Source organism: Astatotilapia calliptera, chromosome 7, assembly GCF_900246225.1.
Source record: "Astatotilapia calliptera chromosome 7, fAstCal1.2, whole genome shotgun sequence".
Classification (NCBI taxonomy): Eukaryota; Metazoa; Chordata; class Actinopteri; order Cichliformes; family Cichlidae; genus Astatotilapia; species Astatotilapia calliptera.
The window spans coordinates 17849410-17873677 of NC_039308.1; the positions used below are offsets into that span (position 1 = coordinate 17849410).

Here is a 24268-nt window from a genome sequence, read left to right on the forward strand (position 1 = left end):
TTGAATTTGCTGGAAGTGCAGAATCTTATCAGTCGCTAATGATGCCAACATGCTGCAAACAGATATTGACTTGCTGGCCAATTAAGGCATGTGCTCTGTGTGAACCAGTTTCGTTTCACAGAAACAGCCCTCTGGTCAGTCCTCTCCTTGACTTGGTTTTTAGGGTGGAATCTGGATAAACTGAAGAAAATAAGAAAATGTTGCAGGGTATATAATATAATGTACTTAGAAAGTACTATTGTAAGTCGGAGCTATGTATGTATAAAGGAAAAAATTGATAAAAACAAAAAACGGAAAAATAAAATAAGCATTAGCTCACATTTGGGAGATGTCATTTAGTTAAAAAAAAGCTTAGAAGATTTGCGACACCTTGCTCTTTAATTAAATCACTGTATAACTGCACGTATCAGGGCTTAGCTGTGCTTTGTGTTTAGTGAGGAGATGTTAACCCTAAAATGTTAAAGTATGTTGGTTAACATCAAAGCATGCTAGCATCATTAGCATGCTAACATTAATGTTTACCTCATGGTATCAATCTGTCTGTTTGGTTACCTGGTAAATCCTTCTACATTGCCAATTTTTGAGCAACCAAAATAGGAAAAAGGTAAATGTTAAACCCCTGAAGGTTCATTTCTATATCTGATATAGGCAACCATTTACCGAAGGGCTAAAATGGTGCATTTATAGTAATTATGCATCTATAACACTTAAGCATTGTGTCATTTTGATTTCATGACAAAGTGGCATGACGGTTAGCACTATAGTCTCATAACAAGAATGTGTTGTGTTTGGCTGGCCTTTCTGTGTGCTGTTTACACGTTCTCCCAGTGCCTGGGTTCTCTCTGCACCTTTGCATTTGCATGTTGGGTAAATGTGTGCTTCTAAATTGGCAACAGGTGTGTATGTGAGTGAGAATAGTTGTCTGCCTATGTATAACATCATTTTACTATATTCACTGTATTTATAGACTATATGAAAAGTCTAAAATATAGCTATACAGAATTCATGGTTTACCCATAGATATCACTACATCTATGCAATCATGATGACAGTTATTATACCAATAATTTATTACACACTTAATGGGGGTGGGCAGTGTTTGGATGATGACTGTACAACAAATACACTTGTTTTTTTAGACAACCAGACAACGACTGGTTGATGTGGTCCCTTAATTACACAGACGTAAATCCATTTTGCACACAATGACTCCTATATTTATCTATTTATTTATATAAACAGGAAGTACCACTGCTATTTCTGACTTTTCTCATAGTGATTAGCTTAACAACTGCACAAACACAGCAAACAATACTGCTGCGTGGCCATGTACTAGTTTATGTAAATTTATCTAATCTTTATAGCTGTACAACAAAAACAAAAACAAAAAAACCCTGACAGTTTTAAAAGCAGTGAGCAGGGTATTATATAGTTAAAGCTAATTTCCAACACCAGTCCATTCATGTACGCTATAAATGGGTGACAACAGTTAAAGTGTCAGATTAGAGCTGGGATGTAATTCTGTCACTATACTTGGCATTTATAGACTCCAGTCCGCTTATAAAAAAAAGAATAATGCTTAACTCTTAAAAATAAATCATTACCTGCAGCAACACATACAGACGTGCACCTCTCCTTGCAAGCTAAAGAGCAGGTTACATTTGACTGTATCTGTGCATAGTCTGTCTGTGTCAGATCCCAGATACGAGAACAACAAGCCATGATAATTCCCAGTCATTTCAGCCTCAGCCTGAACGTTAGATAAAAGGGAAGAGGAGTGCAGGCTTGATTACACCCAGTGATTCACACCCAGATATGTTTCCACACAGCTCAGGAATACAGTAGAATGAGAAGAGTACAAAGAGATGGAAGTTCAAAGCAGAAAAACTACCGGAAATTCCAGTTTATTTAATGCCGTTCTTTCCCAGACTGCACCTTCAGCTCCAACTCTTTTCAATTTCTGTTTTGTACAAACTTTCACTGTCACTTATTTAAGAAGGCTCCCACACTAAAATCAATGAGGCCTCGGGTTAACTGTATGTTTTTTGTGTCTGCCTTTCACATTCACAGGTTCTAAATTTGCCTTCTCTACACTTGATCTGACACTTTGCTTTAAGACCGTGCAATGCTATCTTTTTTTAAATCTCCACGGTTTCCTCTCAGCACGGTGAGACAAAGACACGCTGTGTGATCCCGGTGATAGTCCTACTGATTCAAGGCCACACAAAAACCTTCGAGGCTGGGGAAACGACAAGTGTCACCATAGCAACCCCCTCAGGGAATCTGCGGCGCAGCGGATCTGACTCCCGATTGGGCGACAGCGATCCCTCTCCGAGAGATGTGGGTGTCCGTGCGAGAGGGCAGCAGGATCACAGGCTTGTTGTAATTTATCTGTGCTGGCTGGTAGCTCTCAGCTACCCGGCATGGGTGGCACACTGCTCTATTATTTATCAGACAGATGACTGGCTGTGGCAGAATGGCGAGCCAGGAGGTGTGTGCGCTTTGTGCACCAAGGAAATGTTTATAGGGTAAGAGTTGAAACAGTGGAAACATTTCTACAGCGCGTTCTAAAAGCGGGTACACGGCTGGGGCTGCGTTCACTTCATTACGTAAATTGCATTTCATACTCTTGTGTTGAGAATTATAATTCAAAGACCACTTCTTGGCTCCACTTCCAACCCACCTGGATGTGTTCTCCAGAGTGCTCTGGACTTCGCTCATCTGCTCTTTCCCAAAATACACCACCGTCAGATGGACCCGGCCGTCCTGACGCACGCAGACTTCCCTGTACATAAACACAAACATGCAAAGGAAGCGATATTAAGGATGAAAGTGTGTGAGGAGACTGGGATTTGGGGGTGTGCAGGAAGGAAGAGGACATGAGGGGTTTTAAAAATACAGCTTTGGTTGGAGGATCTATCCATGCAGTGCCAAAACACAACAACTGTAATAATGAAATGAATAGCTGCTTAAGTAGTTCATCATAAGAGCCAAGTATTTTCTGATTTCTGCTTTATAAAGCTGAATTTCTTTGGGCTTTGGCCAGCAGACTGAATACTGGATCTTGGAACCTAAACATTCACTATTTCCTGATGATTTATTCTAAAAAAGGAAATAAAATTTATCGTTTGTATCTGTATTCAAGGCTTTCCCCCCATTTTGACCCCGTATTAACACACAGAGGAAGCTCTTATTGTGAGTAAAACAGACACCAGGTGGAGATGCCTGAAAGCTCTTTGATGGAGACGTGTCAAATATATCACAAGCACACGCTGCAGATAATTCACCTCTCCCACGAGGTATGCATGCAAATGCGCAGATGTGCACACGCAGTTTGTCAACATCTTCCCCAAAGGGACGTTAGGGCAGGCGATTCATAGCATTCATAGCACACAACATGAGGCAAAAATGCTTGAAAAAAAATAAAATGTGCGGGGAATATTGAGCCAACATTTTTGCTGCAATTATTGACGCTGTCGCATAAAAGGCCCTCTATAAATGTTGGTCTAGAAGTAAATTGAAATAAATTGATTTTTTGTTGGGATCTGATGAGGCAGTCTAATTCTGTGCTGGGGCCAGAGCAGACAAAAACCCATCTCTTAATTATTTGAGTGTGTAAAAAGCAAGAAATCAATTTAAAAATCTGCCTGCATACAAACAAATCTCACAAGCAGGACTTTTTATCAATAGTCTTTCCTTTTAATATATTAAGCATATTTTCAATTCCAACTGTGGACAAAGAACTCATAATAAGCTTGGATTTACCCAATGTTATCTCGAACACACACACACACACACACACACACACACACACACACACACACACACACACACACACACACACACACACACACGCACACACACACTATTCTCTTACTCAGTGCACTTTTATAATAGATGAGGGTGAAGTGTTTGCTCAGCGACTCCCCAAGTCTTTCAAGTAAGTACACTTCTTGCCGTGCTGTATATCAAGTACCGCTGGTCTGCCAGGGGGGCATTTTAATGGGCTGCAACACTGCCACTAAAGTAGGATTTACCATGTAAAAAGAGCTGTGATAAGCAGCAGCAGCAGCAGCAGCAGCACAATAAATCACAGACATTAAGGAAGACATTTCCTCAGCTTTGACGGGCTGCAGGGCTGAACCAAGCATGTTTTGCTCTCAGGTGATTAGATTTGATAGCTGTGAGTGTGAATTATTACGAAAATTACGGAAATGACTCATTTTATTTTCACCTTAGAAAACTCCATTAACCCTGACCCTTTTTCTTAAAGAAAAAAAAATCTGTTGTGATTTTGTCTCATGCGTGCACCCGCTTGGCTCTACGTGTGGTTGAAGCTACAGTGCGGTGTGTTTGAGGTGTTAGTCATACGCGTTAAAAGTGTGTATGAAAATAGATTCCCTATGGTAATGAGGTGACAAAAATGGCTGTGATCACCGAGAACATCTTTATTCATGTTCTGGTCTGAGTCATTTTAAGTCTCTCAGATTTGTTTATATTCAGATTATGCCTACCAGCAGCAAAATAAATTAACTGATAAGACAACGCATGCAGTTTCAATAATGTTAATTACATGCCCAAAAAAAGTAAAAATAAAATCGCTCTGATGTTAATTTTCTTCCCTCTAATCTCCTCAGCCCCTGTCTCTGTCTGGTTGATCCTTAATTAAAGTTTGAAACTTGGTTTGAATAACACTGAGTATCGCATTTTTCTGAATTAGTAACATGCGATAGAAAGAGCCGCCACGAATAATTTATAGGGGTGCAACTGTCTGTCGACTTTGCAGGTCAAAACATCTAACTCACCTGAAGTTGTGCATGAACTGCTTGAACTTGTCCGTGCGTCGGGAGAGCGGGACGATGATGTTGATGAGCACATTGGTTGTGTCCACTCTCTCGTTTTTCACCTTCAGGAGTGGTCCGAAGGGCCGGAAGAGGACCAGGCGTCTGAATTCATTACTTGACTCCCCTCTGAAGGTCAGCTCGTACAACGTACCTTTGTCCTTTTCTGTACGCGTGATACCTGGCGGGGGAGATTTGGAGCATGAAATCAGGAGCAGATAAGTTAAATACAGCCAACATCATTGTTTCTTCTTATAAAACAGTAAGGGTGTAATTGTTTTCCACTATATGCTCACTCATCCACCTGTTGAACTGCTTCTTATTACAAATATCTAATCAGCTAATCAAATGGCATAGACGCAATTAATTTAAATGTGTAAACATGTTCAAGATGATCCATACCACTTTTTTCAGGTAAGAAAAGTAAACTGAGACTGCAGTTGGCACAGGCTCACCAAAAGTGGACAAATAAGATTAGAAAAAGACTACCCAGTGTGGTGCCTCGATTTCTGCTGAGACTTTCAGATGGCAGGGTAAGAATTTCGAAGGTTTTTGTCTTCTATCAAAGGTTCAGACAGATGGTGGATAACGGTCCTCGGGCCTAGTTTCTTGACACACCTTGGGCATCTTAGTACCAGTTGAATATCATGTAAACACCCCAGCTTACTGGACCATGTACATGTATTGTTTGATAACAGCATTTTGGTTATTTTGTAAGTGATTTAAGTGTTAGCCACATGTTTAGTGAGAGCTGTTAATTATAGATTTAATTTTCTGCCAAAAGGGAGCATTTAACAGGTATTTTTCATTAGAAAACTGCATTTCCCAGAATCTATGGGCTCAAAATGTGGTCATAAATATTTTGTACTTGTAAATCAGGATTTGTATGTGTAAACAAAATTTGTGTGTGCGTAAAAAAGATTTGTGTGTGGACTTAGCCAAAAAAAACCCTGCAAGTTACAAGTATGAATTTTGACCCTATTTTTCTTCCTTTCATCTGATTGGTCAATGTCATGTCAATCACAAATGTAACAATCCAATCAGAGAACAGATGGGTTTAGCTGTCAGAGGGGCGCTTTTTTGAACCGGTTACTGCGTTCACCAGATATCAACACAATTTCGATCCGCTCCTCACGTGTTAACCTCTTCAACATGTCAATGGCTGTGAACAAAGAGAAACTTGTAAATAACTCATGAAAGAATAAAATTATCCACGTTGTATCCAAGGTGGCCGACTTCTAAATGGCCACCCATCTTAAGGAGTTTGCCCCCTCACATATACTAATGTGCCACAAACAGGACTTTAATATCACCAACCATTCCCATTTTATTACGGTGTATCCATATAAATAGCCCACCCTGTACATTAAGAATTTGCGGGACTCATTTAAATAATTTTCATTTCAGTTTCTCAATTATTTGAAAGCTGTTTTTGTTTCTCTGCTGATTTGCCATTATCATCTGCTTGCAGTGTTTAAGCTAGGCTTAGCTCTTTTTTTTTTCTCAATTTAAAAAAATGTTTATTTAGTTTCATGTTATTTTACATTTATATTAATTTAAAGTCTGTTTTTTTGGGGTAATTTTACTGATGTAAGCATGTACTGAAAAAAGTGTCATATTTATAGGAATCTGTCTGCTTATTAAAGTAAATTACCAGGTTTGATTGAAGTTCACAAAAAAACTTAGGAGGGTAAGTTGTAAATTATAAAGCCTCAAACAAGGAGGCCACATTTTGAAGCTAGTGTGCCATAGTCGGCCTCATCACAGGTGAGGACGACTCAGAGTACAGACAGTGGACTCTGGACTTTGTAGACTGGTGTCAGCATAACCACCTGCTGATCAAAGCCAGGAAAACAAAGGAGTTGGTGGTGGACTTCCGGAGACGCAGACCCACCACACTGACACCGGTGAACATCCAGGGAGTGGATACTGAGATAGTGGACTCTTTTAGGTAGCTGGGTGTTCACCTGAATAATAAACTAGACTGGAGCACACCGATGCTCTTTACAGGATAAGGGTCAGAGCAGACTCTACCTGCTGAGGTCATTTGGAGTCTTGGGAGCACTTCTAAAAACCTTTTTTTTGTGTGTGTGTTTAAGCTAGGCTTAGCTAACAGGAAATGGCTCTAGCTCTATGTTCATCCCTCAGGTAAAAGAGTGATATCACACTTCTAATGTAACTGCTGACAATATAATACAATCCAGAATCAAAGGCAGATTTTAATTTTTGTTCTTGAGTTCACGTAATAATTTTGTTTTCCTGGTTTCTCCACAGTGCATCTTTCTTTTGACTCCCCATAAGAATTCTGTGCGCTAAGTAAAATATTTTTCCATCTCTAGTTTTTAAATGTAAAATATTTCATTTTTTTTCATGGAATCCTATTTTTTACAAATATCATCTCTGTCATCAATACTTTCTTTACTGGACTGATATGATTTGTGTGGAAAAAATAAGGCAATGAGGCCACGTAAACCACACACATTCTCCACGGTGTCTGTCAGTTATCTTGATGGACGCTGTATGTCAGCTTGTTTCCCCAGAGAGAGGTTGTTTTCCAATTACTCTGACATTACTAACAGATTACTGCTTGCAAACATACCCCATGAGGCTAGTGGAACAAAAAATTGGAAATTGGAATGCAAAAAAACTCATTCCTGCAAAGAGGCATTTGGTGTTCAAAGACAGAAGACAGACAGACAGATGGAAGAGAGTCAAAATACTACTGATGTCAAAAGAAGAAGAGAACAGAGGGATTTCTGCGGCCATAGATTTTGCCTAATAGCAGCTTGAATTAAGGCCTTCCTGTTAAATTGGCCTGCTTCCTGTGAGCCAAGGCCTCATTTCCCAAAGGGACACCATAATCTTTCATTTAGTAAATACGTTAAACTATTTAGACTGAGTGCCGCCACTTCCTGTCTCTGTCTTTTTAGTCTAACTGCACTTCTTTTTCTCTTTCTAAGGCCACAACATAGTTGCTGGCAAGTTCATTTTGCATACCTCTAGTGTTTGTGTACAGTTTCAGCTCACTAGATTGCTAATGCAGCCCTCAAACTCCCCAAAGATGCTTGTGTTAGTCTGGCTATCTAGACTGGCTTTCACTTGTCTGACTGGTTGGATAAAACGTTGTTTGTTCGAGAATCACCTAAAATCGATGTCCAAGCCCATTAAAGGGAAAAAAGCCCAAGAGATGTGAGCGAGTGTCTCCATTTCATTTCAAAAAAACTGCATTTCCCTGCTGCTGACTTAAAGAAATGTGGAGACCACTTGCGTGAACACAAACAGATGCACAAATGCACGCACATCCTTTAAAGCCACAACCACATAAACACAGACCTAGATTGCACAGGACCACGCACAAGCTAACACAGATGCATGGAGCTCCACATGGTGACCTTTGGCTCATTTCTACAGAGCTAGGTGCCCCATCACTCTCTTTAAAACCTCCACCCGCTCACACAGTGAAGATAGTGACCTTCAAAGAGTAGGCACACACACTAAAACACCGTGTCTGAAGAGATCCTGCGCTGTGATTGAGCAGCAGCTGTGCTCATTTCCTGAGGTTATGATCATAGCTGCAGAAGAACAAACTAGGAGGATATAATGACTGTGGTTTTACACAAATACACATATTTCTGACCTTCCAGGGATTCATGTTGACAAAAGAAAAGGAGAGAAAGGTAAAGCAAGATAGCAGAAGATATTAGAGTAATTGTGTTCTGAGGAGAAACGCTGTTGACAGTAAAACAAATGTGGTTAGTGGAGTTTAGATTTAACACAGTGTCAAAAAGAAATATGCATTTAATTCTATTATTATTAATTATTTAATGTGTAATTTGTTAAATTCAAAGGCAAAGAGTGAAATCAGCGGCAGAACACAACCAAGTAGCTCTTAAGAAACTTAATTATATATTAGTTATACAATATCCCAGTAGCCAACAGTAGCAGGGCAATTTAGCACATTCAAATACAATTACATAACAATAAAAAAATAGGATGATTATTGTGTTGCTGGCCCTCATATTATCTTGCATTACAAATCCAGTGTGGCGCTATCCTTTACAGCGATGCACTGTGGGTATTTGTCACTGGTATTGGTTGGTTGCTGGGTGCAAAGAAGGTGCTACAACAAAAACCTCCTTATGATTGCTTTGGCTGCTCTGTAGCTTGCGTGGAAGACGCCGCCTTGTCTGCAAACACTCTGAGCTGTAGTGAAACTTGAAGTAGAAACATTCACCCTTCAAGTAAAAGTTGTGCCATACCGCTGCAACCAACACATTTCAAAAGGTGCAACTTTTAAGCTTTAAGCTGAGACTTTGATGCTTCTGTTGATACCATACACGTTTACCTTTGATAAAATATTTGCAGATAAACACATATTTCAGGAGATTGGGTTGAGATTTAACATACTCTCACCTTCTATGAAGTCAGATGGTGTGTAGACTTTGCTAGCTTGGGCCTTTTCCACTGCACTCCTGCGGTCCTGCTCAGATGAAGGCGTATTGAGGCTATGCAGAGCCGTCTCTAGGACCTCCGCAAGCTCCTCTCGTTTGTCCTTTCTCACAGGCTTCTCCTCCGGATGACGTGTCAGCCCCATCTCCAGCTGGTATACTCTTTGCAGGGTGAAGCTCTCAAATGGCACTACAGCGTACTCGCTGGGCAACCTGATGCCGAAGGTCACCTCAGCTTTTGACAGCTGGGCCTTCAGGAACTCCTGTAGGTCCGCCGGCTGGCTCTTGGCTACCTGAGCTTCTCCAACACCACCTCCTTGTGAGGCAGCGCCTCCTTCCTGCCCCTCTGCTGGGCCTCCATTGGCTCTTTTCAGGCTTTCCTGTACTCCTTTCAACTGCTGACTGCGCTCCTGCAATGCCTCTTTCAACTGAGCTATCTGTTTCTTCAAGGAGGAGATGTGGAGGCGGTGCTGCTCCTCACGTTCTTGGAGGAGCACCTGGTAAGAGTGGGCACTCGGAGGACCGCCGCTGTGGGCAGGCCCAGCTCCTCCGACCCCAGCGGCTCCCGCTCCGGTCTCCGGCCTCGTGCCTCCCAAGCTGGGATGATTAGATCCAGCGTGGGGTAATATATGACTCAGTGGAGGGTCATTAGAGTATGGCGGGCTGCATCTCATCACATAAAGGAGCGAAAGTGAGCAGCAGAGGAGCACCAGAAGCCCCCCGACACGGGACACCCACAACAGTAGTCCGCGCCGTAACATCACTGCACGCAACATCAAAACTCACTCCTCCTGGTTAAACCCACAGAGGTATCATGTAACCTCACACACTCTGGCCTTAATGATGTCTGACTTGTGTTTATGTTCCATCACCCGGTGAGGAGGCGGGCTACATATCAGTGTGAGGTCATTTAATTTGAATTAGGTCATTGGTTCCCAACTGCCTGAGACTGTTGTGTCACTGGTAAAATAAAGGAAAAAAAAGAAAAAAGGCAGACACTTGTGAAAAAACACTTTCTTCCTTTCTCTTGGTCCAATTAGCTCCATGGTCTGTGAGAAGAAACTGTTCCAGACACTGTTGCATCATCTGTCACTCATAAGTGACTCATCTGTTTGCTCTGACTCTCCCACTAAGTCCATGTTGTCCTCTTCCTGTCCTCCTTCCAGTATCCGAATGCTCAGCCAAATAGTCTCCTATACAAATGCGACTGATGCAGAAAGAAAGAAGAAAAAAAATTCATAGAACTCTAATCCTCAGTAGTCATCTGTTTGTTTTTTTTCCAAAGCTGTTTTCCTGACAAAGGAAACAGAAAGGAGAGAGACAGAAAGGACAGTTATTGGAAACAATTCTTTTTAACATTTTGACGTGCACCAGCTTTCTCTAAACACTGGAGGGTGTGTCTTTAAATATGCACTGAATCAGAAATAGACCAGGCTACTCTGACATATTAGTTTTAGGGTGGCAAGAAGTTGCCAAACCAAGCATTGCCTCAGGACTAAAGCTCCTGGAAAACAATGTTGTCACTGAAGATATGACGCAGTAAGTAAGGGAGCGTGAGCTTGAAACTCCAGAAGTTATAGTTCATATGTGCTAAGGTGTGTGTGTGTGTGTGTGTGTGTGTGTGTGTGTGTGTGTGTGTGTGTGTGTGTGTGTGTGTGTGTGTGTGTGTGTGTGTGTGAGTGAGAGAGAGAGATCAGGGAATAGAGAGGAAAATATGCATACACCTATGCAGCTATTTGTACCTGCAGTGTGTGTATTGGTATGTGCACATGAAGTGGACTGTAGTGTCATATTATTGCTCTTTATGTTTCCACAGTCATGCAATAAAGACAGTAAAGTAAATACACCCTTACTTTCTCCATATGAATTAAAAGAGTTATTATCAGCCCGGTGCTGTTGATGCAATTGATGAACTTATTGGCATAAAGCTCAGATTATGCAATGCTCAGACAAACTGCAAAAAATCAAAAAGCTACATCTCCGACTCTGCAGTCCTCATTTAACATGTTCATGTTAAAGTTAACCACAAGATGTCTGGTTTGTCCACCATTTGGCAAATGTGGATCTGGAGATCTGGAGACAAATGTGAGGCCATCCATGTGACAATTTGTCAACTGGCACAAAATTGTCATGCAATAGGACAAAGAACAGCAGCAAATCTAAAACAGAATGGCTGAAAAAAGAAAAGAATCAAGGTGTTGCAATGACACAGTCAAAGTCCAGACCTCACCTGGACTGAGGTGCCGCAGTAGGCCCTTCAAAGACAAATAAATGTATTTAATGAATGCTTGCAAAACTCAACAAGCAACATTGTAAAGAAAAGTGGTTCAAATTTCCTTTATAGCAATGTGAGAGACTGATAGCCATATAGAAAACCATTAGTCCATGTTATTGCCTCGACATGCTTCTGAATGATGGGTTATGCATTGTTGTTTTTTTCGAGGACTATATTTAAACTTTCCTCACAAAAGCTCTTGAGCAGCATTTTTACTGGGATGGCTTTGTGGATAGCAACGTTAGTTGTTTGGACCACCGTTTTAGAACAAATTTTGTGGGCTTGGTTAGAATATCCCATCGATTTATGTTACGAAAGAAAAACTGTAATAAAAGTGATGATCTTATGACTTTTTGTCTGGCACAGATGGTAAAAATAACAACTTGTCCCAAAAAAGGAACCGTCATCCCAAAAAGACTTGATCTAGCCATGTTAGAACATTTAGTCAGCACAAAATTGATCTTACACAACAGACAAACATTCACCGCTACCAGCCAAATGCAGATACAACCACTGACATGATCAGCACCAGACGTGCTTTGTGTTTTGTGGTAATCCAAAAACGTCAAACGTCACAAAGTAAAACTAAGTGGTGAACAACAAGCTGTAAAGTTTAAGCGATAACTCTGTACTTTATGTCTTCTGCGTGGGAAAGGTGAGCAGCAGTATGGTGTATCTGGATGTCTGAATGCAAGTCTTGAGCATAAATAGACGTTTTGTGTGCGTGTCTATGCATATATATGTTCTTGTGGGAAGGTGTTTCAGTGTTCCTGTATGTATCTGTAAATGTATCTCTGTGTATCAGTCCCGGTCTCTCTTGACTCCCCACACAGTCAGCTCTTTGACAGGACAGCCTGAAGCTGAGCGTAATGAAAGGATTAGTATATGGCAGAAGTGAATACTGGACTGTGCTCTAACAGATGGCTGAATCAGGACAGACAGGGCGTCTCTCCAGCAGGACCTCCGCTGCTGACTTAAAAAAATGTTTGAGGAGAGGACGCTCGGGGAAAAGTGGCTGAGTTAGTGCTGGAGAGCGTGCTGCGGCTCCTCACATCGAGTATCGTCCTTTGAATTACAGAAAAAGTCCTCATGATATCATTATATGGAGCCATGGATCTTCAAAACATGTGGCATGACATTAATGGCAGTTTAATCAGTTCATTTTGGCTCGTTCACAAAAGCTTCTCATTAGCTGAGAGTTGCAGGGAACCTCCTCTAAATAATTACATTGGTTTTTCCAGATGATTTTGACTTCCTGTAGCACAGTTGCGCTCGAACTAATGCCAGTAAATGTGATCACAAGCCATTCACACGAATTACAGCGTGTGCCTGGGTCTGGCATTGTGATGGTCAATTTCCCGTTTTTACTGAGGAACAAATGCGCTGCTTTGCATTGTCAAATGCAAGCTCGTGGTGGGAGGAGAGTATGAAGCTACAGCCAGCAGGTGATTAGGTTAGCATGCAGATTGATTATCGTCAACTGAGCCATCAGCTGACTAAGGCTGGGGTGATTGTTCTCTCCCTGCGCCATTTTAGTTTGGTTCAGCTTCTTGAAACCTTTGCAAATGTACCCCTGACAGAACAAAAGTATATGTTGTCTATGGCAATGTGGTCATTCCAAGTCATAAAGGTATGTGAGAAATATTCATCACTGCAAAGAAGGCTGGTGTAACTTTGATTTATAAGCAGAGTCCTGCAGTCAAACCGCCGAGTCCCACCGGAATGAATGAATTGATTCAGCCCTGGTTATTTGACTCCCCACGGGGATAGCCGTGGCCTCAACTCAAAAACACCGCAGAGAAATAATTACAGGCATATAGTTTCCTGTTACCATCTAGCACTAAAGTAAACGCATGCTCATAAAATGTTTATTCTCACAATGTGTCTGACATGTGCTACATCTGTGCTAACAAGCTATGGTAAAATAGTGAGAGACATTATTCAGGCCTGTGAAAAAGAAAGTAGAAGCACCTTTACTTACTTAATGCAATCATTTATCATTTTCTGTGCGACTTTATCAGTCTCTTTTAAGGCTCTGGAGGAAATTTAGCCTGCTCTTCTTTAAAGCGTTGCTTCAGTCCATTGAGGTTTGTGGACATCCGTTTATGCATAGATCTCTTAGGTTTTGTGGTTTGTTCTTTTGCAGCTTTGCAAAGCTAAGCTGTGCTGCGATCCTCTTTTTAGACAAAAGACGCTGTCCTCTGGTAATCCGTCCAAACAAGCCATACTTGTTCAGTCTTTTTCTAATTGTACTGTCCTGAACTTAAACATGTAACATGCTAACTGAGGCATGCAGAGTTTGGCATGCAGCTCTTGGACTTTCTGCAGTTTCTCCGAGTATTGCAGGGTCAGGTCCACTGTGATATTGTGACATTGTGTTAACACAATGTCACAATATCACACCAGCAAAAAACCACCAAATGTTTTTGCAGAGATAGACTCACACTGTATCTGTGAGTCTATCTAATGATGTTCATTTAATCAAGTAGTAGCAGCACTTGGCTGCTACTCATCCTCTTAATTTCTATGAAAGCAGTTAAGGATAAATTGAAAGTTTGACAGGACTGCACAGAGTCCTCTGAAAAACTTTCTTCTTCACTTTGCCATTAGTTATCATTAGGCATTATGATCTCCACCTCTCTTCCACAGTATGTCTTTTGTCCCGTTTTACTCCCCTCACCCTCAGCTGGTGCGGCAGATGCCTGCCCCTCCTTGAGCCTGGTTCTGCTGGAGGTTTCTTCCAGTTAAAAGGAGAGTTTTTCCTTCCCAATGTCACTCAATGCTTGCTAATAGGTGGTCATCTGAATGCTGGGGTATTCTTTGTGCTATTGTAAGGTCTTTACCTTACAATATAAAGTTCCTTGAGATGACTGTTGCCGTGATTTGGCGCTACGTAAATAAAACTGAAGTGAATTGACATGACTGCATGTGTTTAAAAGGAGCATATCACCACTGATGCTGTTAGGATTCTTGTGTTAGCACTTCAAGCTTCAAATCCCTTAGCCAAGTAAAGCCTCAAGTACTCTTGAGTGCAGGTGTGGCTATAGATTCAAAAACATTTCTAACTTGATTTAAAGTTTTCGTCTGTGCTAGCAGAAAACTTTGTTGTGGAGATCCTTCAGAGACCTGAAAACCACAGATGTCTGCATCTACCGTAAATCCAAACATACTGTTTCTCAGAAAGGAAATCATATAAACTGATCAGATTCTCAGTATAAATCAATTTCAACAGCCCAAAAAACAAACCTGCCGTGAAGTTTACCACAATAGTTCCTGTGTTTTCTCTCTGCCACTGTGTCTCTTCAACCTCCACCTTTAAGTCAGTGCTTGGCAGGGCCAACACCTGATAACAGTTTCCTGATGGTTGTTTCAGTCCTCATAGTACACTGAGCTACTCTTTTGAGAAATCTTTTTCCCACGTTTCTTTTGCAGAATGCATCAAATACATCTACAGGCAATACGAACGCTAGTTTGTTTACCAACACATTACATTTCTTCACTTTTTGAGATGTCGCAGCTGATAAATGTGCTGTCCCCATTATTAGATATGCCGGAAATAGAAACACAGATGCAGAGAGACATCCAGTAGAGAGCGGAAAAATAATCTGCCTGTCACAAAGAAAAGAAAGTAAGGACCGAGAAAAAGAATGATTTAGTATTTGGTGACCAGAGATATTCCCAGCAGCAGCATCTGGGTCAGCCGCTAAAATCACTTCCTCCCCTCCCGCTGCTGTTTCCTGTCCCCAGGGGATTTATGCCTGTTTGTTTCACTGTGTGTGCTTCTACTGAAATAGGCGCATCTGTGCATCAAAAATATTGTCTTCCTCTTGACACCTGTTAGAAGTGTTGTGCTCATCTTTGTGAAAATAAGTCAGAGAGGAGATAACGTGTGAGCAAAGTGTAGCAACGAGTATTGAGAGAGTAGCCGAAGCTGCAGGAGTTTGCACTTAGAAAAAAAATGGGGGGGGGGAGAGAAAGAATGAATTTCTTCTCTGTCCGTTGCCCCATTTTGTGAGTCTCAGTCACACTTGTGAAGCAGAAATCACACGCAGGTGACAGCATATCTCTGTTTGTGTGCCCCTCTCTGTGCTTCAGGCCAACCTTTAAGTGCCTGAGGCATTTGAGAAGCAACCTCGTGACCGCAACATCGCGACAAACGACGCATCTTAATCCCTGCTGTCATTTTTAAAGAGCAGACTGTCTTTGTTGTCTCCATCAGACCGCTCTTTCATAAAAACATATGCACTGGGAATTCACAGTATATGCATCTTTTCAAAGGGTGTGAGTGTTTGTGTGAAAGAGAGTGCAATGGCCTGGAAAATCAGGCGGGGTGGTTGTAAAGCAGAAACACACAGAAGACACTGTACTTATACTGTTCAGGATTTTATCAGCACTTTTGCACATTTAAGCTTTTTATCTCTCATATCTGCATCTCCTATTGAATTATTATATAGTTGCACTTCAAAGTTGTAGATTTTTTCTCTCCTGTTCATGGCAGCCACTGTTTTCCATTACTTTGTGCATTTTGGGTTTTGATCGTTTTCAGATCTACAGTGCACATGAGGGGAAATCTTAACATGCTCATGCCAGAACACGCTCTGAAAAACCACATTTTACTAAACAAACAAACAAGCAAACTGTTCATAAATCTTAGTCTCTGAAAAAGAGACTTCAATACTCACCCTACTTCGCATTCAGCTGTTTTCAAGATGTGCTTGTTTATACTCCCCCACAGACATCAGTGGGGATGGTGGCAGCGCCAGACTGAAGATATAAAAGGAATGCCAGCACAGATTGCATGATTATGAGAGAAAGATAGATGTCGCCAAAGTGACGTCACCCCACAGTTTGTGGACTCCCATCTTAAGCCCAGCTGTTTTGCCTAGTGCCATGTTGGGTTTGGAAAGTAGATGTGACCATATTTTCATGCTCTCAGCTCATGACAGCACTGGCTTTCTAGCTTAGTTCCTTTATCTGTCCTTCACTGTGCAATGCTAATTTTGGCAAATAGGAAGCAGCTCAAAAACAAATCCCCAAACAAAGAAAAATGGCACTCGTGAATTATTCAAAGTGGCCGCGCCCTGAGTTATGCATTCATTTTAAACCTTAAAACAATTTAAAGAAGCGGGCTAGACGTAGGGAGGCACAGTGGTGGAGTCGTTACCACTGTTGCCTCACAGTAAAAAGGTCCTGGGTTTGAATCAAATGCTGGGGGGTTTCTGTCTTTGCATGTTTTTTCATGCCTATTTATCATATCAAAACTGGTTTTGTAACAGGCTCCAAACACGCCGTCATTTAAACACTGAAGATTATAACCCACTCACCTTTAGGGAACTGCAAATTATGCCACTTCCCGTGACTTCAGAGGTCACAGCTTGAGTGTAATGACTTGACATATCAGGAGGGGCTACAGAGCCTCTGGTCAAGTCCAGCTCTGCCTCTACAATCACACCTATGTGATTGTCTACACAGAGCCTGCACGCAACTGTTGTCTACATGTTTCAGCTATTAATTGTCACTAGAGGGCAGTGTCCAAAATATGTGTTGCAGCACGGGAAAAGGTGCGCAAAGTTGTTGGTTTTTTTTTTTTAATTAACAATAATACAATCTAGAACAAAGGTGAGCACAGTATAATCTGAGAAAACAGAGAATGCCGGCTGTACACAAAAACAGTCAAGCGCCAGACTTTCCAATATTTCCGAGGTTTGTTATTTTAACAGACGGCAATATCTCTCAAAACAATCTATAAAAAATTTTTTAGATTACTGAACAGTTTCTGATGCATAAACTGTCCTCCAGCAGAGCTCTTGTTGGTTTTTTTTTGTTTTTTTGGCCAGTCAGCCAATCAAATTTGCCACCCAGCCGGCAACTTCTCTGGAGATAACTGTATGGATTGTGACTGATCGACTGTTTCTTGTAAAAATGGTAAATGGCCTGTATTTGTATAGCGCTTTACACATCCAGTCATCCACCCATTCCCACACACATTCATACACTGGTGAACCTAGTGGACTTTTTTTTTTTTTTTAATCAGCTATTAATCATTAACAAATGTGCTTTAAGTGATTCATTTATCTATTTGCACTGTTACTAAACCACAATAAGAAAGAAAGGCAAGCTTCAAAGAGTGGATCCAAGTTGACGTCTTCAAGATAAAATGATAAAAAAAATAATAATAATCTTTTCAGATAATCAGCGTTCAACTTGAACATATCATAGATTGCATTTCTTCACGTCATATAATCCATGTCGAGCTACATCCGGTTGGTTTCTTTCTCTGCACACAAGCAAGTTTGTGTAGGTTGCATGCCCAGAATCCTTCAGTGGGTGCAGTCAAATACCTACACAAACAGTCACAAGCACGATACCATGTGAATCCTAGAGGGGTGTACTAAGAAGCAAGATTAATGGTTTAGCTTAAAGTCAGAGTTTCCTGTGTCATGTGGCTCTCTTTTTACCTAAATCACCAACTGGTAACTTATGGTGAACACATAAGCTGGTAGGGAGCAAACTATGGTCAGACTTTGCATTAATTTCATTCTTTTATTTACAGCATTTGTTGAGTCCAATATCGATTCCTTAATGGGCGAGTACATTTACATGTGCAAATTGTTAAGCCGCTTTTACTAACGTCACAAATTAAACCAAGCTGGAAAGTTACACTAGTGCAAACTGTGTGTTGTATTATTTGGTGACTGGGAAAATGTATAAATGTTTTTATATGTATATATTTTTTAAAAAATCTGCTTCTAAGCTTCTTTCACACTGCTGGAGTTGCAGCTACCGGAACACACAACACGTCTATCAAGTCATAAAATTTATCTCCCTATATTGTGCCGGGAAGCTAACGTCTCTGTTATCAGGATACACAACCATTAATGTTTAAATGGATCCAGTTTAAAGTTTCAGGGCTCTAATGAGCAGTCGTCATCTCAGAAATAAACAGCAGCACTGAGAGGGCGCTCAGCGATAAATTAATTAAAATGTTTACCGCTCTGTGCTTTAAATTCCAAATTAACAGTTTTTTTCTCGCCTTATTTGCAAACGTGTCATATTTTAATTTTGTGTTATTACTGTTCTTTATAGAATTTTATCACCATTTTATTATCATCGTCATCCCCGATTGGAGTGGGTGCACTCATAGGAATCACTTTGTGCGGAAGAAGAGCCACATGACCTGCAAAGCAGCCACTTTTATCTCTGACTGGTATTTTTCGAGCCAGCTAATACAAAGGAAGCCTGGCTGTGTTCAACTCCCTTCATAGTAAACCCACCCAGATGCAGCCGTGCCCACTCCTCCCATCACATTTGGCGCTGCAGTGAGCAAAACTAAATATTGAAGGCAAAAAACAGGAATCTCACAACACAGGCAGGCTTCCAGGGCCAGCTAGGAGCAATAGCTTTATCTACTGTATGCAAATAAATAAATCAGAAAATTCAGTATATTGCTATGCTTTTTACTGACCATATACAATTATGAGTGGTTGCAAAAAATGTTGCGTTCTTTAAATCTTCCTCTAAGTCCCATCATTTCATATACTCATCTGTAAAGCACGTTCATATGAGAGAATATTAATCCTTTAAAAACAACCTTCTCCTCCTACCTCGGCCCTTTCCTTCCATACACATAAACTGTCTGTGAGTAACTGACCCCTGAGATGTCTACAAGCAACCGTACAAACCACAGAAGCATGCATGCTTAAACTCTGCTCCATACTGTCTGCCTCTCCTTCATCCTAGCTCTGAAGCCTCTGCCGAGTGGTATACTTGTTACCGTGCAGGGCAGGGATGTTAATGTGTTTGTGTGCTTGTTGGCCTCACTGAATGTCTTCTTTTCACACAGTGCTGTCTGAACCTGCCCTCTGGCTATCTTACTGGAAAATTGGGGAACATCCTCTAGGGAAGGACAGCAGAGGAGAGGAAAGGAAAGGAGAGGAGGAGAGATTAATTAAGATAAAATTTGAAAACGAGTGGGGAAAGAAAGTGGGTGGTGAGTTTGACAACTATATCCTCAGATAACTCGAGGGGAACTATTAAGCGAGTAGATGAGATACATGCTGCAAGGAGAAAATGAAGCAGAGAGAGGAAAAAGTCGGGATTAAAAGAGTCTGTTTGAGGGTAGGAAGGTGAGAGAAAGCTTTCTTTGATGTTTCTTGTCCCCTCAGGTGATTCTCCCTCCCATTCATTAGGGGCCGGTTTCTCCGGATCCTTCCAGTCGGCGTGCCATCTGGAAGGCCCTTTAAAAAAAACGAAAACAACGAAAAAGCCTACACGCCTCTACTTCACTACAAGTGTCTGTGTTAACATGCACCGTCCAACCCCGCCCCCTGCTTTCCCTCTCTTCAAGTGCTCCATTTCTTCACGGTTAGGTTAGATTGGATCAGATTAAACATTAATGGTCCCCATGGGGAAAATGGGTCATTGCAGCAGGGAATAAAGAGTGGCAACTCTTCTGAAAATAAAGCAGACACTTCTTAAGTTTAAAAAAAAAATAAAAATAAAAAATCGAATTACTTCCCACATTCTGCTTCACTGATGTCAGAAATTTCAACCTTTTCCTGCTTTTTATGAATGTGAAATGTCCATTAGTGCAATTGGACCTCTTTTAATAGGGGAATTAATGGTACAGACTAACACACTGATATCTGACGCACTTGTCCCCCCCCACCCCCACCCTTCCTGCCGGCCAGCAGCAGCAAGCCTTTCACCTTATTACAGGAGAGGCTCCAGCCAGTGCAACACCGGATCTGATAAGCAGTTAAGGAAAGGGATGGATGGTTATATACACATATATACAGTGCCCGCTAATTTGCCCTTTCTGAGACGGCAGTAACTCATCCACAGAAGCACAATGAAAACCGCAATCCAATTCATAGAGGGCACAGTAAGCCTCTGCATAATCGCGATGTAATATAATAAATCGTGGTTTACACAGTGAGACACTTCCTGTGTCACGGGTCTTACCGCTGTTGACGGTGACGGTTGCAGGTGGACAGTTATAAATAGATGACAACAGATTATGGCAAGACGGCAAACAATTGAAGCTGACAGAAAATGAAGAAATCCGGCGCATCCACATTTTTTTACACCTGCTCATCTCAACCAGAAACACCTGCAGCGCATTCACCGTTGCTTTTCTTGTGCAATGGGAAAAAAAACTAAACAATTATGAGGCAAACTCACGACTTCCCTGTTCTCCCTGAAGCCGCACACCGCAGAACAGAAATTACCATCAGACGTTTCTCAACTCTAACCTCGCAGCAAGGCTAAGGTGAAGGCTTGTGGTTTGGCTTTAAGGGGTTACAACAGGTTTCTTTAACTGCTACCAAACCAGCTCCACCATCTGCTGTTGATAATTTATACTGTTAACTGTCAGCCGGCCCTACCAACGCAGGGCGATAAATCAGTGCCATTTATGCGATCTGCATTTAACTCAATAGTTTTCTCAAGACTGGAACCATCTGAAAGAATCAAAAGACACATAGCGAGGGTGACTGTAATATCATCAGATCTCATTTGTCACTGTGCTGCAGGGATGTTACATCAGAGCATTTGAAATGTCAATGGCTAATTATCCCGCACGACACTGTTGTCTGAAATGTGAAACACGATGGTGCAGCATGGGAGAGCAAAACTGTAAACATTCACAGACGTGCACTTAACACATAAAAGCTGATGTTATTGTCACATCAGCTTTTAAAAAGTGCACACCATGACAGACCTGTAGCACACACACACACACACACACACACGGTCTGCCTGCCAAACAAACTCACACGCTGAGTAATCCCTCAAGTTTCACTCTTCAAGTCTGAGGAAAAAAAACAATCTACTCTGCCAGCATGCAAACCAAATATTTCAGGGTGCTAGGTACTTGTTAGTAAGCGCACTAAGCAGGATTAGAGCCTTTTCTGTGATAAAAACCTCCAGCAGTGTGTACTGGATGTATGCATGTGTGTGTGTGTGTGTGTGTGTGAGAGAGAGAGTGAGAGAGAGCAGGAGAGAGAGAGTGAGTGAGATTCAGTGGGATACTGTTAGAAAGAAGCCTACACTTTGACTGAGTGCATGTAATTTTATTATCTGGGTCTGCTCAGCTGAAATCATTGTGGGTGATGTTTTGTTCAGATCCTCTATGTGGTTTTGGTCTGGAGTGACCTTACACATGAGTCACTGATTGGACCCCGTCAGTGATTAGTGCTGCATTGGTATTAAATATTAGTGTGGGATGGATGAATTAAATGTCAGAAAAGGCGCTGCTGCAAAAACAAACACAAGTTAAATTCAAAATTGTGGACACATTTTTGCACGTTTCTTTGCCTCTTCCTGATATCTCCATAAAGCGCATTATGGGGGGAAATGATCTGATAAGTTGGGCGTAATTACGCACAAAAAGTTGATCGCTAAACCCTGTAATTACAGACAATCCAAATATAAACTAACAATTTGCACTGATAGAGAATAAGTGAGAATAACTCCGCACATGTTCCCTATTAAAATATTAGGCTTTTGTTATTTTACAGTACGGCTATCGACAGGCTACATCTGTATTTCAGCGTCCTCTCATGCGGACAACTTACCTCTTGTCCCAGCAGTCGTCAGTCCGGTCCACTGTGAGCGGAGCGGAGGTTTGTTTAGTCCCGGTGCTGCGGAACCGTCCTGCAGCCCTCCACCGGTCCACAGACGACTCTTCGGTTGTCCAGGAGCGGGTGTGAGCGTTTGTACCGCGGAGCAGCGAGAACAGCACCGGAACACGAGAAGCCTGCTGCCTTCACAATAAAATGCACTAATTATGTATCAAGCTTTGCTAAAGCTTTTCATCCAAGCCAGTTACATTAGCTTAAAAAGAGAAATAAAAATAAAAGCACTAAAAATGGAAAATAGTTACCTGCACTTATTCAAAGCTCCCCAGTTCATATTAGTTATTCGATTTTTGTTCAATTAAACCACAAATCCTTAAAAGCAACAATTTCTGATAATGAAACGTGGTTAAGAGTAGAAGTGATACCAAGTAAATACAGGGCCAGTATTGGCGATGCTGATCGATACTGATACTTTTAACCCATAAAGGAAACTTCTGGGAGAGCAGTGTGTCATGATTTATGAAATGAATCATGATATTATTTTTGCAACTTTTGAACACATTATAATGACCACTAAATCAATGTAATGTTGTTGTTGTTGTTTTCATTTCCAAGAAAACGACTTATTTAATACAGTCCAGTGGGCTACATACTGAACTTAAGTGTTAAAAACAAAGTACTGATCCGCTAGTAATTAAGAGATGATGTGGCTTGTTGCCATCATGATTGGAAACTGGAAACCAGCAACAACTTAACAAAAAACAAACAAACAAACAAAAGCAATGAAGCAATGAAGACTGTGTCCCAAACTACTGCTTTTTAAATTGAATGGTGATTTAAAAAAAAAAAAGTATCCCAGCCAACTGGGGAAATTGCATTTAACATAGGGTAACTTTCCCCATTCCTTCCCCTCAAGTTGTCTTGTTTGCAGTACAAAATACTGGCGTTCTGTTTGCGAAAAGTCTCATCATGCTCCTCTGTTAGTCGTCCACTTACTTCTTTGTGCCTTAAGTCATGTAAAAATCAGTTTAACAGTGAAAGGTTGGAGGTTTTTTCAAAGATGAAATTATGAAATATTTATCAAATCTCACTGTACATTAACCCCCACATGCAATGTCTACTTGTTTAACTTTACCCTTACTATTTTTATTCCGTCCATTCAGTGAGAAAGACATTGTTAGTTGCTCTCTGTGTTCTGTGTGTTTGGAAAACCAAAAAGAGTTCGTATTGCTTTGTTTTTCTTATGATATTGCTCAAAACAGGAAAACAATCTGTATATTCCTGGCACTACTGTAGTTTTTTTGTTTTTAAACTCAAGAGCTCTGATAATACAAAAAATTTTTTGTCTACATTTTCATTCATCTTTCCATGTATACCTTTCTGGCCACCCTATTATATAACTCTTAAGAAAGCTTTCTCCCTATCATGTAATTATTAATCTTACTGACTTGCCTCAGGTTTTTAAATCCGACAACTTTACTGATTGATGAATAATCTGAATGACAGCAGGTTAAATCTAGCAACAACCTTTGAGGGGGGGGGGGGGGGGGGGGGGGGGGGGGGGGACTATATATATTTTTAAACAAGTTTTATTTTGAAGGTTATGAGCGGAAGTCAGACAGCTAATGTGATCAACTTGACCCCGATGCGCTCTCTCCGTGCAGGTCCGCCGGTCCGCCCAGCTCTCCGCCTCCCTCCCTCAAGGTCCTCTCATAAAGACAGCCTTGTTACTCAAGACACCGTTACAGCAGCAGGAAACACTACTGCCTTTCATTTGTAAGGCCAACAAGAAGTCCAAATGTGTAGCCCACATCTTCATCTACAAGTGACCCGAGGGGCTCTCTGAGGACCCAAATCATGTGACAGGCACGGAGCAAAAACTGTTGTCTTTGGAGTAAAAATGTAGTTCTCTTGTTGAGTATCGATACACAGCGGTGGCGAAGTACTCAGATACACTTTAGAAACATAATCTGCATTAATATACAAGTTATTTATTCAATTTTGGATGAGCAAGTAAGTAGAAACTAGAGATATCTAATAAACAGAAGAGTCCAGCGTTTGCCTCTGAACTTGAAGGAATTACACACTTAGATGTATATCCTTGGCTACTTGCAAAATGTTTTA

At 41.2% G+C, this 24268-nt stretch overlaps 1 protein-coding gene across 2 annotated transcripts in view; it reads right to left on the bottom strand.

Annotated features, from left to right (window-relative positions):
• csgalnact1a (chondroitin sulfate N-acetylgalactosaminyltransferase 1a) overlaps positions 1 to 24268 on the bottom strand; it is a 37967-nt gene that overhangs the window by 12861 nt on the left and 838 nt on the right. For both annotated transcript variants that reach the window (XM_026173510.1, XM_026173511.1), the window contains exons 2-5: positions 22142 to 22330; positions 9255 to 10582; positions 4806 to 5022; positions 2684 to 2785 (exon numbers count right to left, since the gene is read on the bottom strand). In XM_026173510.1, the coding sequence (XP_026029295.1) occupies positions 2684 to 2785; positions 4806 to 5022; positions 9255 to 10065 (1130 nt within the window). In that variant the 5' untranslated portion in view covers positions 10066 to 10582; positions 22142 to 22330. The remainder of the gene's footprint in view (positions 1 to 2683; positions 2786 to 4805; positions 5023 to 9254; positions 10583 to 22141; positions 22331 to 24268) is intronic.